At 37.4% G+C, this 13,043-nt stretch overlaps 1 protein-coding gene across 2 annotated transcripts; it reads left to right on the forward strand.

The window, feature by feature from the left end:
- The first annotated feature begins 6,105 nt into the window (after nt 1-6,105).
- LOC107823156 (uncharacterized) lies at nt 6,106-8,291 on the forward strand. Of its 2 annotated transcripts, none has more exons than XM_016649756.2 (2): nt 6,106-6,262; nt 7,353-8,291. In XM_016649756.2, the coding sequence occupies exons 1-2, from the start codon at nt 6,227-6,229 to the stop codon at nt 8,211-8,213; spliced, it is 897 nt and encodes a 298-aa protein (XP_016505242.2). In that variant the 5' UTR covers nt 6,106-6,226; the 3' UTR covers nt 8,214-8,291. The 2 variants fall into 2 exon arrangements, with proteins under 2 accessions (XP_016505242.2, XP_016505248.2); XM_016649762.2 differs by lacking the exon at nt 6,106-6,262 and adding an exon at nt 6,280-7,239.
- Nucleotides 8,292-13,043: the final 4,752 nt, after the last annotated feature.

Here is a 13,043-nt window from a genome sequence, read left to right on the forward strand (position 1 = left end):
CTCACTCGACCATAAAGCCTAAGGGCTACATCACTTAGGGTTCGAGCAAACATTCACTCGACCATAAAGCTTAAGGGCTACGTTACTTCGAGTTCGAGTAAACACTCACTCAACCATAAAGCCTAAGATCTACTCTTAATTCGAGTTCGAGCAAACACTCACTCGACCATAAAGCCTAAGGGATACATTACTTCGAGTTCGAGCAAACATTCACTCGACCATTAAGCCTAAGGGCTACACTAATTCGAGATCGAGAAAACATTCACTCGGCCATAAAGCCTAAGGGATACTCTTAATTTGAGTTCGAGCAAACACTCACTCGACCATAAAGCCTAAGGGCTACATTACTTCGCATTCGAGTAAACACTCGCTCGACCATAAAGCCTAAGGGCTACTCTTAATTTGAGTTCGAGCAAACACTCACTCGACCATACAGCCTAAGGGCTACATTTCTTCGAATTCGAGTAAACACTAACTCATAAAGCCTAAGGGCTACATTAATTCGATTTTGAGCAATCACTCATTCGACCATAAAGCCTAAGGGCTACATCAGCTCGAGCAAACACTCACTCGACTATTGAGCCTAAGGGTTGTTTTCGTTTCGAGTTCAGGCAAATGCTCACTCGACCAATAAGCCTAAGGGCTACTCTTGATTCGAGTTCGAGACAAAAGGTGGATAATATCAACCCTTGAAAACCCTAATGGGTATGGAATCATTCGAACTCATAAGCAAATCCCTTATTCATTGCTAAGGCACAACAAATTTTATATTATCAAACAATGACTGTATCAAACCCTAAGGGTCACCCTACTCCGAGTTCGAGCAAGTACTCACTCGACTATAAAAAATATACTAGTCCGACTTCGATCAAATTTCCTAAAGCCTTGAACTTATGAACAAAATTTTCATAAGGCATGAATGAAACAAAATTTTCACAAGGCATAAAATGAAATAAAGGCAAGTCGGAAAAGAAATAGATCTTTATATATATGAAGATATTTACATGGTCAGATCAGGACCCTGCATAAAATATCAAAAATGAAAAATCCTAAGGTTCCTGATTTTCTCCGGGGGCAGTTTCTTCTCCATCGAGGTCCTCCCCGCTCTCGGACCCGCTTTTGCTCTCGTCATCATCGTCATCATCATCGGAGGCCAGTGTTGCAGCTTCGGTTTCATGCTCTCTAGCCTTTTTTATCTCGTCGGCAAGATCAAAACCCCGAGCGTGGATCTCCTCGAGGGTTTCCCTCTGAGATTGGCATTTGGCGAGTTCAACAATAAAATATGCTCGATTTTGAGCGGTCTCGGCTGCCTCTCTCACTTTTACTTGAGCGGCTTCAGCATCGGCCCAATAGACGGCCACGATCTCCTCTGCCTCGGCCTTTGCCTTTTCAGCTTCAGACTTGGCCTTTGCAAGATCGGAAGCCAACCGGGCCTCGAGCTCCTCTAACTTCTTCGCCTGAATTGAGATTTTCTCTTTCATGCCTCGAAGCTGACTTTCGGCTGATGACAATTGGGATAAAGTAGTCTCTTTTTCTACAACAAAGTGGTCCATACCTTCTTTCCAACCCAAGGTCTCCGCCTTCATCATATCGACCTCCTCACGAAGTTGCCCAATCATATCGATCTTCTACTGCAGTTCTGAGATTGAAATGTTAGCCACCGCTCCCGAATCGAGCCCGTGATCTTTTAAGATTTTCATTACCTGCTCGATCAGGTCGGACTGATCTTGGTGAGTCTTGGCCAACTCGGCTCAGAGGTCCCTAATCTCCTCTTTTTTTGCCCACAAAGAAGTTTAAGGGAATTTCTCTCCTATGTGAGCCCTCAGAGGTCGGCTTCGTACCGACTCAACTCAGCTCGAGATAGAGAAAATGCTTCCCGATGAAGCGTTGAGGACTACACATAAAGAAGGAAAAAAGTTAAGACAGGAAGAGAAAAATTAACACAAGGGTAATACCAACATGGGGAGTTAAGGCTTACCCGATTCAGAGCTTATTGCGCTTCGTTGAAAAGGCTCGATACCTCACCCGAGTTCTTCCTCGAGACCTCCAAGTCGCTCGGGCTGGTAGCATCTTCGACCCCAGTAAAGTAATCACAGAAGGGATCCTCCCTTCCTTAGACTCCTTCGATAGAGAGGGTCTTCAAGGCCCGAGCTTCTTGAATCATCTCATTGGAAAACGAGCGGAGCATCGGGGAGCCTCCAATTTCTATTGCCCGAAGTGGATCACTCAGGGCGTTCTTTGCATCTTGAGGGACCTCGAAACCAGCCCCTACAGTCGTACCCACCGTTGGCTCATTATCGTGGGAGGCATCTTCAACTCTCGATGACTCGGGGACTTCATCCAAGTCTCTTCCCGAGACCCCCCTCATTTCGAGACGGAATATCTGCAGACTTCACCGATTCAATGGCTTTCAGGGTCTCAGTGCTCATTCCCACTTGGGCTACCAGCCCGGAGTCATCTTCATCCCTTAGACGCCGAACAGAGTCTTCGGTCAGGAGGATGATGTTCTTCCTCGGCTTACGAGATGCCCTCTTCTTAGGCTCAGGATCCTCGGAGGTTGAGATTATTTTCCTCTTTCTGTCCTTTGCTAGTTTCGGTGCCGGGATCGAAGTCTCTCCCTCACCAGATAAGGGCCTCATGATAGCATCTTTGCCAAGGCCTGTATAAAAGGAAATTAAATAAGAAATGCTTCAAACAAAATTGTCAAAGACGTAGAAAAGGGGCTTACCATGAGTTTTGGCCTCCCATCGGCCATTTGATAGATTACGCCATGAGCACTCGACATACGTAGAGGTCGAAGCTAGGCCCTGAACCCAGCTCTTGAGGTTGGGAATTGCACCGGGCATCCAAGCGATCGCTACATCATGGAAAAGGATATCGATGAGAAGAAGCAAAGGAGAAAAACAATTAATAGGAACTAACTAGGGGATTGTACTTACGCTTCATGTTCCATTTCTCAGAAAATGGCATCTTCTCAGTTGGGATTAGGTCAGAAGTCCTCACTCGAACGAACTGGCACATCCGTCCTCGGTCCTTATCCTCGTCTATGCTCGAGAGCAGCACTTTGGTAGCCCGGCACTGGAGTTTTATTAACTCGCCTCGATAGAGGCATGGGCTGTACAACCTGATGAGGTGGTCGAGGGTGAAAGGCATCCCTACGACTTTGCTCACGAAGAAGCGGATCAGAATAACAATTCTCCAAAAAGAAAGATGGATTTGGCCTAGGATTATTTGGTATTGGCGGCAAAAATCAATGACAACGGGGTCGAGGGGGCCCAACATGAAAGGGTAAGTGTAAATACTTAAAAACCCTTTCACATGGGTGGTAATATCTTCTTCGGGAGCCGGGATCACCACTTCTTTGTTCTCCAAGTTGCAATCTTTCCTTACCTGTTTAAAGTATCCCTCAGTTATCGAGCACATATACCTCGATACTGGCTCGCATCAACCGGGAACCGACGAGGCTTTGTCGGTCTTAAAATCAGAAGTGAGAACACACTCCCCCGGGAACGCACTCCTCAGGTCGTGGCTCCACCGGTGTTTTGTCGTCGGCCGGCCGCGATGAAGAAGCATTTTCTTTTTGAAGAACAGTTTTTGACATTTTCGCCATTTTAGATTTGAAGATTAAAAATAGAGGGAGATGATAAGATTTGGTGTTCTAAGAAAAGGTTAGCAGTGAAAATCGCAGATTTGCAGATGAAGAGCCTGGAAGATGGAAAAAAGAACTTAGTACATGGAGATTGGAAATTTAAAAGTAAAAAATGGTGAAGAGGGGTGCTATTTATAAATTTGGCGATGACGGTTCAATATCAGTAGTGGCCGACCATCGTCTGACGCACATTTAATGCCTTGGTAACTGAACCGACTGGACATTTATCACGTACGTTATGGTCGGGCTCGATGTAGACGTCAGTGTGTATATAGTCATGTCGTTGAAAAATCATATCGTTTCTCGCCATATTCTTTCCGAGAAACGAGGGGACTATCTGTATACGGTCAAATCTGAGTTTGGCCTTCGTGTAATTAGTCGAGATTGGAACGTGATGAACCGAGGGTCGTCATTATAACATCGAGATTAGAAGTAAAGCCAGGTTATCGAGCTCAAGATACCGAGTTCGAGTCAATATCGAGCTATGACATGTAGTGTTACTGATCTCAAGAGACGGAGATCGATCAATACCGAACTCCAGTCAATATCGAGCTCGAGATCCAGAGATCGGCCGATACCGAGACCGACCAAGATCGAGCTAAGAGACAAAGAGCCGTTGTAGCCGCACTAGAGAGAGAATCTCGGCGAAAATTAAGAAAAAACTAACCAACTAATCTATCATGGGATCCCCATTATGTATTTTTTATTATATCCAATGTAGGATTCTTCCATGATATTAAGAGTGGGTATTATTTCTGTAAAGACAGATTGAACATCCGGAGAAAAGATCAAAATATTCATACACTCTCACATTTCAAAGATTATTACACTAATATATAGAGAGATTATCATTTTTTGAGTTTTGGATATCGATTCATCTTGCTCGTTTATAAATCATTCTCTAATCAATTTGGTTTGTATTTCTTTCCTTTTTGCAATAAACATTCGATATATTTCTACTTATCTTTCCGATTTGTACCAATTTATATCACGTGTTTTTAGAACCGCATATAAATTCAACTCTATCCGTTTTTTGGGTAAACAGAAATTGTTAGACTGTAAAATAGAGAACGTGACTAGCCGTACACATAAATGAATGTATGTAGCAAAAGAAAGGAAAAAGATTACTACTTTTTGTTTCCATAAACGGGGACTTAATACAGAACATTCTTTTAATACAGGACACTGTTTGTTTAACTAATTGTAGCAAATAAGTAAAACCTTATACCTGCCTTTGTAAAAAAAAATAAAAAAAATTTGAGAAGCTAAAAGAGGTAATAGCAACAGTACAAGACCAAAATTCCACCCCATTCCATCCTTCCAAATATGACTCAAGGAAAGAGCTTAATTAACGCCTATGATTAGACCGAATACAGTCATTTACCTTTTATATAGCATTAAAATAAAATGTTTTAAGGTAAATATACATATATATATATATACATATATATTAAAATAATTACACAATCATATTGTTTAACTTGTAATGATAGGTCAGTGTCTATTTTTACCAAGTTTACCTGAAATTATTTTTAAAGTGACATGATTAGGAAAATACTTTAATTAATACAAACGTTAGTACAATAACTTCCTCTTTTATAAAATTCCTTTACTAGGAATTTGTTTGGAATTTTCATTTATTAGACGGTGCTGGTTAGTTCATTTTTTCTTCTCCAATAAAAAAACACGACTTATCATATTTTTCATTCTTGGATAAGCTGTAGCCACCATATTATTAACAGAGACATCTCCATATTATCATATTTAGAATTGAGAAACGCAAAAAAAAAAAAAAAAAAAAAATCGAAATTAGATTGATTAAATTTTCGGTTTACTATAATTGTGTATTATTTCCAGCAGGATAATCTGATTTATGGAACTTAAAAAGTATTAAACAAACAAAACCGTGTAAAAGTACAGCTTGCTTTTATATTCACATACTGAGAAAAAAAGGAGCTATTATTTTCAAACTCAATGGAATATTTAAGTAAAATCTAATTGGATTTACTCATTGACTATATGATTTATTGTACTATTTATGAAAGAGAAAGGAGTACTTACATGAGTATATCTATACGTGTAGAGAGAAAAAAAGAGAGAGAAAAAAAGGTAAAGATCACTTTTAGCCCGCAATCAAAATTATTTATATTCAATAGTTGTAATTATTTTTATAAAATTTATACATTTTTGTATATAATATAATATAAATAAATATTTTTATATATACAAAAAGTATATTTTCTCAAGAAATAAAAAATTGAGTAAATCTATATAAGTAGAGACTAGAGAGACAGAGACAAGAAAGAAAATGTGAATTTTTTTTAATTTTTAAAAAAAAGATTATGTTATATAAGGTCTTTAATAAGATTCCATAATAATTTTGCCTTTCCATGATGGGGATTGGTTGGTCTATACCGCACCTTCTTTTGTCCTGTTTGGTTTAAGTTTCCTTCTATATAATACATAGTACAAACTCTCTTCTTATAAAACTCCCTCTCATTAACTTTTTAAGATTACCTTTCTATAGTTTTCTCTTCTTCTTTGCAAGTTCAAAGAGTGTCTGACTCAAGAGAGAAAATGGAACAATTGGATTCTTTATGGATTTACCAAGAGGTAGGAATCATTATTTACTCTCTTGTTTTTGTAGTGTCTCAGTTCATTTCCTCTTAATTAAAACCATTTCCTCCTTCTGTTATTAATGCATCATTTACTTCTGGAAACCATAATCTTTTTTTGGGTTCTTTTCTTCAATAAGTTTTCTTGTGTTCAATTCATACTTCTCTTCAAAGAAAAGTGTCACTAAAGATTCTCTCTGTTTCTGTGAGTAAAGGTTCTTTAATGAACTCTGGTTAATTTTTCTAAACAACATTGATTTGGCAAATGCTGAACATAAGTAAATGGTGTTTGAGTTCTCTTTTTTCCTAGTCTGATGATTATATAAAACTGCACTGAGATGAGACGGACTTAAATAGAGCGACAGTGAGAGTTTATATAGCCGACTATAACTTGCCGGAAATGAAGTTTAGTTGTTGTTGTCTTAGTGACTTACTGCATTTTTTTTTTGTTGGGTAAAAGTGGTGCAATACCATTTTCTCCTAGTTGAGAACATGTTCCTGTTAAGGACTTCCAAAAGTAGGAGTAGAATTTTAGTAAATTTCAAGAATTCATCATAGAGGGCCCCTTGCACCATATGTTTTTTAATATAAAGTATCCAAAGTTGAACCATGGTTTACATTCACTTTTCTAATTTTAAAAGTTTTGGAGTTGACTGATATGTTTCATTACCTAACTAATGGGCTCTGTCTATGGTTTGTTTCACTATTACTCCTAACTTTGAATAACTTATTCACATAATAATAACTACTGATTAATCAAATTCTGTTAAATTACATCCATGATATTTATGATCTTTCATGAGTGTGAACATGGCTAAAGACTTTGTTTATGGAGGGGCAACCGGTGAACAAGTCATCCCGCGTTCACGTTGGATTTGGGAAAGAGCCGCACCCCAAGGGATAATGATGTAGACATTCTACCCCTAATGAAAGAATTAGTGGTTGTTTCCACGGCTTGTACTCATAACCTATAAGGTCATATATAGACAATTTTACCGTTGCTCTAAGGCTTCCCTGCGCTTTGTTTCTGTAAAGGAATTAAATTCTTGAGTGATTTTCTTTGACTTATAGTTTGATAATTTTTGCAGACTCCGGAAGAAATGAGACAGAAGCTTCTATACACAAGTCTTGAACTTGAAAAACTGAAAATGGAAGCTAGTGAAGAAAAGAGAAAGAACAATGAATATGTGAAGCAATTAATACAACTTACAAAGATGGCTTATCAAGAAAGAGATGAAGCAAGAGATCAACTTCAGAAACTAGTCAACAAAATCAATCAGGCTGATTTGCTCAATACCCCTTCTCAAATCCAAGTTGATTGTTCACTATTTAAGGTCACGAAAGCGAATTCAAGCACTATTGAATCGAATAGTCTCACTGAAACATACAATTATCAATCACAGAATTCATCCCCCGTCGAGTCCTTTTTGGATGCTGTTACATCCCCTGAGCTTTCCAACATCAATGTGGCTGATTCAAATGCAATGCCATTTGTAAACCACCCTCTCGTTCCGGTTTCATACACCGTTGTACCTCAAGAAATGGCAAAAGTTGATCTTGATTTGGCCTCGTTGGCTATTGAAAGTCTTGTTAAGGGAAAGACTTTACCTCAACAAGGGAAATTCCTTCAGGCTGTTCTTGAATCAGGGCCACTTTTGCAAACACTACTTGTAGCCGGACCGCTTCCTAGATGGCGTAATCCGCCTCAGTTTCAGCCATTACATATTCCACCAGTTTCAATTAAAGGTTGTGAAGCTGGTATTGTCACTCAGAATAATGCTGCAAATTCTAGTCATCTTGTTTTACCACTCAATCCTCAGCCTTACTTTGAGATGACTTGTGGATCATCTCAAATGTTGTCACCTTATTTAGGATATCAGAGATTGGTATCTGCGGGTGAAAACTGTAACAGTTTTGTTCACCTGGACAAGAGACAAAGGTTGCAGTGAGAGAAGCTGAAACATGCCTATGCTTCTGATTTTTGTATAAATTCTAATTTTAATTGAAATAGCTATAACTTGATGAAATAGTTGAAGAAAAGAGTAGTTTAAATTTCTCTCTCAGACCTTAAGCTCTTCATTTATAGTGATTCTAATATATTGTGCCTAAAAGACATCCTGGTGATTTATATAATCTGTGTAATGCAAAGAGTTCGCGCAACGGAATGTATCGACAAACTAAGGACGTTTCTGATACAGATATCAGTTCCTATTGAAGCTATTGTAGTAGCTCCTGATTTAATTTTGCACCTTCTAACATCTTGAGTTTAGTATTCTCCTAGAACTTTTTCCCGATTTTTTGTTCGAGAAAACTTTCCTCTTAGATTCTTTCCCTCGTTTTTCTTTTATTTTGGACATTCAGACGTTCATGCAAAATATAGGCTAGACAAGTGGTACACTGAACACCAACAAAAGACTCCGCAAAGCTGAAAGCAATTCTTGAAATGCATTCTTCTCATAATTAAGTAAAGGAACTAGGAGTAGGACAGTTCATTTTTAAAAATGTTCTTCATTTGAAAGAATCGAATGTCTTAAACTTAAAATCTTCACCAACCTTCTTCGTATATTATGCATTCACTACCAATAAATCAGTTCAAAAAGAATGATGAGCAAACCAGAGGGAATAATACTAGAGATTGTGCAAATTGCTTAGGTGAATTTGAAGAAGGTGAATAGGTGAAACATTTGCCTAATTGCCTTAATGCCTTGCATGTTTCCTGCATTGACACTTGGTTTCAGATTCATTCCAGCTGCCCACTATGCAAATCAAATGCATATAACAAGCTATGGACACATTATTGGTAACTCTAAGAAGGGAAGGTTTCCATCATGAAAGATGAGCAGACTACCAGGACATCAGAGTCACATATACTACATAATCCTTCTCTTGGCAATTGCAGGTCTACAATTTTGATATTGTTGGTTCTAAGTTGAAAGATTAGGACAAACTCTGAGCAGTTTGGAAAAAAAAAAAAATTTAAGGAAAATATTTTCCACCAAAAGAGGAAAATTGATCGCTTATAAGCAGAAGTAAAACATTCAAATTTACTACTCAAGTATTTTATTTGACTTACAATTTTTTCTCTATTTACTTATTGGTCCATGAAAGTCTCCCCTCTCTAAGGGATATTTATCTTGGTTCTGACATTTGCCCCGCCACGTAGACAAACAAAAGAACCAAATTTACCCCTAAACTATCGAATTGATTTATATATACTCTACGCAATAATTTAAAGATGCCCATGTCTAATTGAAAATGATCAAATATACCCCTGAATAATTGAAAATGGTCTAAATATACCCTTTGTGGCTTACTAATTTTTTCATAGTGGGAAACCGTTAGCGAGAGGGGCATATTTGAGATGAAAGGTAATGGTGAGGGATCCTATGGACAGCTAGGTAAACGGATGTCAAATGTGATAACCCGATAGGTCATTTACTAGTCTTATTTTATGTATTTCGAGATCTCTCATAGTTTCATTTGATGTTTATTCATTTGCGTGCGTAGTCCGTATTATTTTTCGAAAAGATTTTATAAACTTTTTGAAGAAAATGTGATTTTTGACTTGAAATAAAGTTAGAGCTGACCACGGTCAACGTTTGTGGTAAACGACCTCTGATCGGTGTTTTGACGATTCTGGTAGGTTCGTATGATGTTTTTGGACTTATGCGCACGTTTCGTTGGGTTCCGGGGTGACCCGACCGTATTTCGACACATTATGTGAAAAATTATGAAAATTGATTTTTCAAATTGAAATCTTGAGTTTTGATGATCGATTCTTGTTATTTGATGTTATTTTGATGATTTGAGGTAGCGAGTGAGTTTGGATAGTTTCAGAATAGTTGTTGTGCTTTAGTTGCTGGTATTGAACTGCAGGTCTCGCATTTGCGAGGACCTGTTTGCAAATGTGCACTCCGCTTTTGCGGTAATGGGTTGGGCTGGGCAATCTTCGCATTTGCGAAGAAATGTTCGCAATTGCGGACATACCAGGATCGCTTTTGCGATGGTTTGGTCGCTTTTGCGACTGGGCACTAGACTTAGACAGGTTCGCAAATGCGAACTTTTGATCGCATTTGCGATGAAGGGGTGACTCGCAAATGCGATGTTTTGTCTCATTTGCGATCAATGTGTCACATTTGCGGACATCGCATTTGCAAACAAGTGTTCGCAAATGCGGCGTCTGCAACTGGGTAAAAGAGGAAAAAACAGGATTTAGCTCATTTTACACCAATTTTCAACCCCAAAACACTCTAAAGGCATTTTTTGAAGAACTTTTTCTTTCCAAATTCATTGGTAAGATTCTTTAACTAGTTTTCAATCAATTTCAATTACTTTTCATGAGTTTTCAAATATCAAATCTAAGAATTTCATGTTAGAAATTAGGGATTTTGAGTAAAATTTAGGAATTTTGTAAAATTGAGATTTAGACTTCAAATTGAGGTAGAATTTCGACAAATCACATATCCGAGCCCGAGGATGAATGGGTAATCAGGATTTGATTCGGATCTAGAATTTTGACCAAGTAAGCCCGAGGTTAACTTTTGTTGACTTTTTCAATTTCATTAAAGATTGAACCTTTTTCACTCGTGGGTAGTTTCTAAAGTTTATTTTGGATTGTTTGAATGATATTTGACTATATTCGGTTTGTTTGGAGGCTTGTTCTAAAGAAAAAGTCGTGGTTGATTATTAATTTAAATGCGGAAAAAGGTAAGTGTCGTATTTAACTTTGACTTGAGGGAATTAGGACTTACATGGTCTATTTTCAACGTGAATTATATGTGGGGATGACGTATATGTGAGGTGATGAGTGTATATGCATAATCATGGGTTAAAGCATGCGGGTTGAGTTATTTACCTTCATGTCATTAGTTATACCATGCTATATCTCGTTATTTGCCTTGGTTGCTAATGTCATTAACTGTTATTTATGCTTTATTTGTTATTTTTCATTCAACTGTTACTTGTTTTTGTTGCTTATTCCTTGATCAATATTTGCTTACCTGCTATATGCTTTCATCTATACTAGTTAGATATTTTTACTATTGTAAGCACGTAATTTTTGACCCGTGCAATTTTTAAAAGTAGTATTTTAAAAATATTTATTTATTTCCATTTTAATAGTATTTCAGTCAACTTTTAGTTTTAATTTTAAAACATAAGTTTAAAAACACAAAAATAGCTTATGTTCTTCAATTTAAGTACATCAAAACAAGAGAGAAGTACTAGAGCTTTGAGAGTAATCCATAGGCCTTTTTTTTTTATAGTATGTGAGAAAATAGAGTAGGAGTAATATTGTAGTGAGTTATTTAAAATAAACAGTGTTATTTATTTTGAAGTTATAATAGTCTCTTGGCACTACCAAATTATAATATTATATTACTCCTCTCGGGTATTGTATTTTACCTTAAAACTTTAGTGTTGTTGTTACTCTCTTGTGTTATTATTATTTACCGTTGATATTATTCATGGGCGGGATATTATTTACTAATTCTACAAAATACACAAATTAACCAAATAAAATTAATTTACTACAACTAATATAAACTAAAAATAACATAACAAAAAGGAATTAGAATTGGGAGTTGGCTCCCATGCAACGCGTTATTTAACATCATGACACGATGTCGTCCTTTGGCCAAGTATCATTCAACCTGTCTTTCCTCATCAACCATTCCAAGATAGTGTTTCAACTTTTGTCCATTCACCCAAAACTTATTGCTCCCATCTTTTGATGCAATTTAAATTGCTGCTTGTGCGAATACCTACAACACTCTCAATAATCATGACTAACTCGTTTACATCTTACCAGGAATTAATTCACTTTCAGGAGTTACTTTTTTATTCTTCTTTTTCGGTACTTCCTCCAATTCCCTGTCGTTCCTCAAAGTTACAACATTCACTTGAGGATTCTTTTCTGTACCACTTGGAAGAGCTCCCATGGGTCAGGTATTTTGGTGTGTCACCAACTCCCAATCTGCCTCTCTAAACTTCGAAAATCAGTCTTAAGTTATTGGTTATCAAGTAACAGCTTTTTCAACAATCGTTGGTGCTCTCTTCTGCTTGTTGTGGTGGTTTCTGAGATTGATTGTATTTTCCTTGAGGCCTGTATTTATTATGATTTGCCTGATTTCCTCCCCTATGAGAAGTTCGGGTGATTCCTCCAATTGGAATTATAAGTGTTCATGTATTACATATTCTGGTTCATTGGACCCCGTCCTAGCTGGCTCGCATAGTAAATAGATTCGAGGCTCACTAGGCATTGGTCACTCATGTGACTTTATCCACAAATTTCATAACATGTAGCTATTTATTGAACATGTTGTATCTGATGTGCCTGACCATTGCCATCTTAGTCATCTGATTTGTCAATTTAACTATGTCTGCTCGCATTGCTGAAATATTATCTAGCTCAAGTGTACCTGTTGTACTCTATTTTATCATTCTCCTTGTTCCCTCTCACCTTGTCAGTTATGATCTTTTGTGGTGAAGTTGCTCAAAAGAGTTTGAATTTTACTATACAGTTTCTACATGCAATTTTCTTAACAAGTTGAGTCGAGCGTCATCTTACCCATCCACAAAAGTATGACCCAACACCTCATCAGTCTAACAATAATACGGGCAATTTCTAAGTAACTTCTTGTATCTTTCCCAAGCTTGATGAAGAGTCTCGCCATCTCTTTGTTGAAAACCAAGAATTTGGCTTTTCAATGACTTAGTTTTCTTCGTAGGAAAAAACTTGATTAGAAATTTTCGTGCTAGATCATCCCACGTGCAGACTG

This window comes from Nicotiana tabacum, chromosome 17 (genome assembly GCF_000715075.1).
Source record: "Nicotiana tabacum cultivar K326 chromosome 17, ASM71507v2, whole genome shotgun sequence".
Classification (NCBI taxonomy): Eukaryota; Viridiplantae; Streptophyta; class Magnoliopsida; order Solanales; family Solanaceae; genus Nicotiana; species Nicotiana tabacum.

Coding starts and splice junctions, on each gene's coding strand:
- LOC107823156 (XM_016649756.2), top strand. CDS start 6,227: ATGGAACAATTGGATTCTTTATGGATTTACCAAGAG. Junction 6,263..7,352: donor CTTTATGGATTTACCAAGAG/GTAGGAATCATT, acceptor TAATTTTTGCAG/ACTCCGGAAGAAATGAGACA.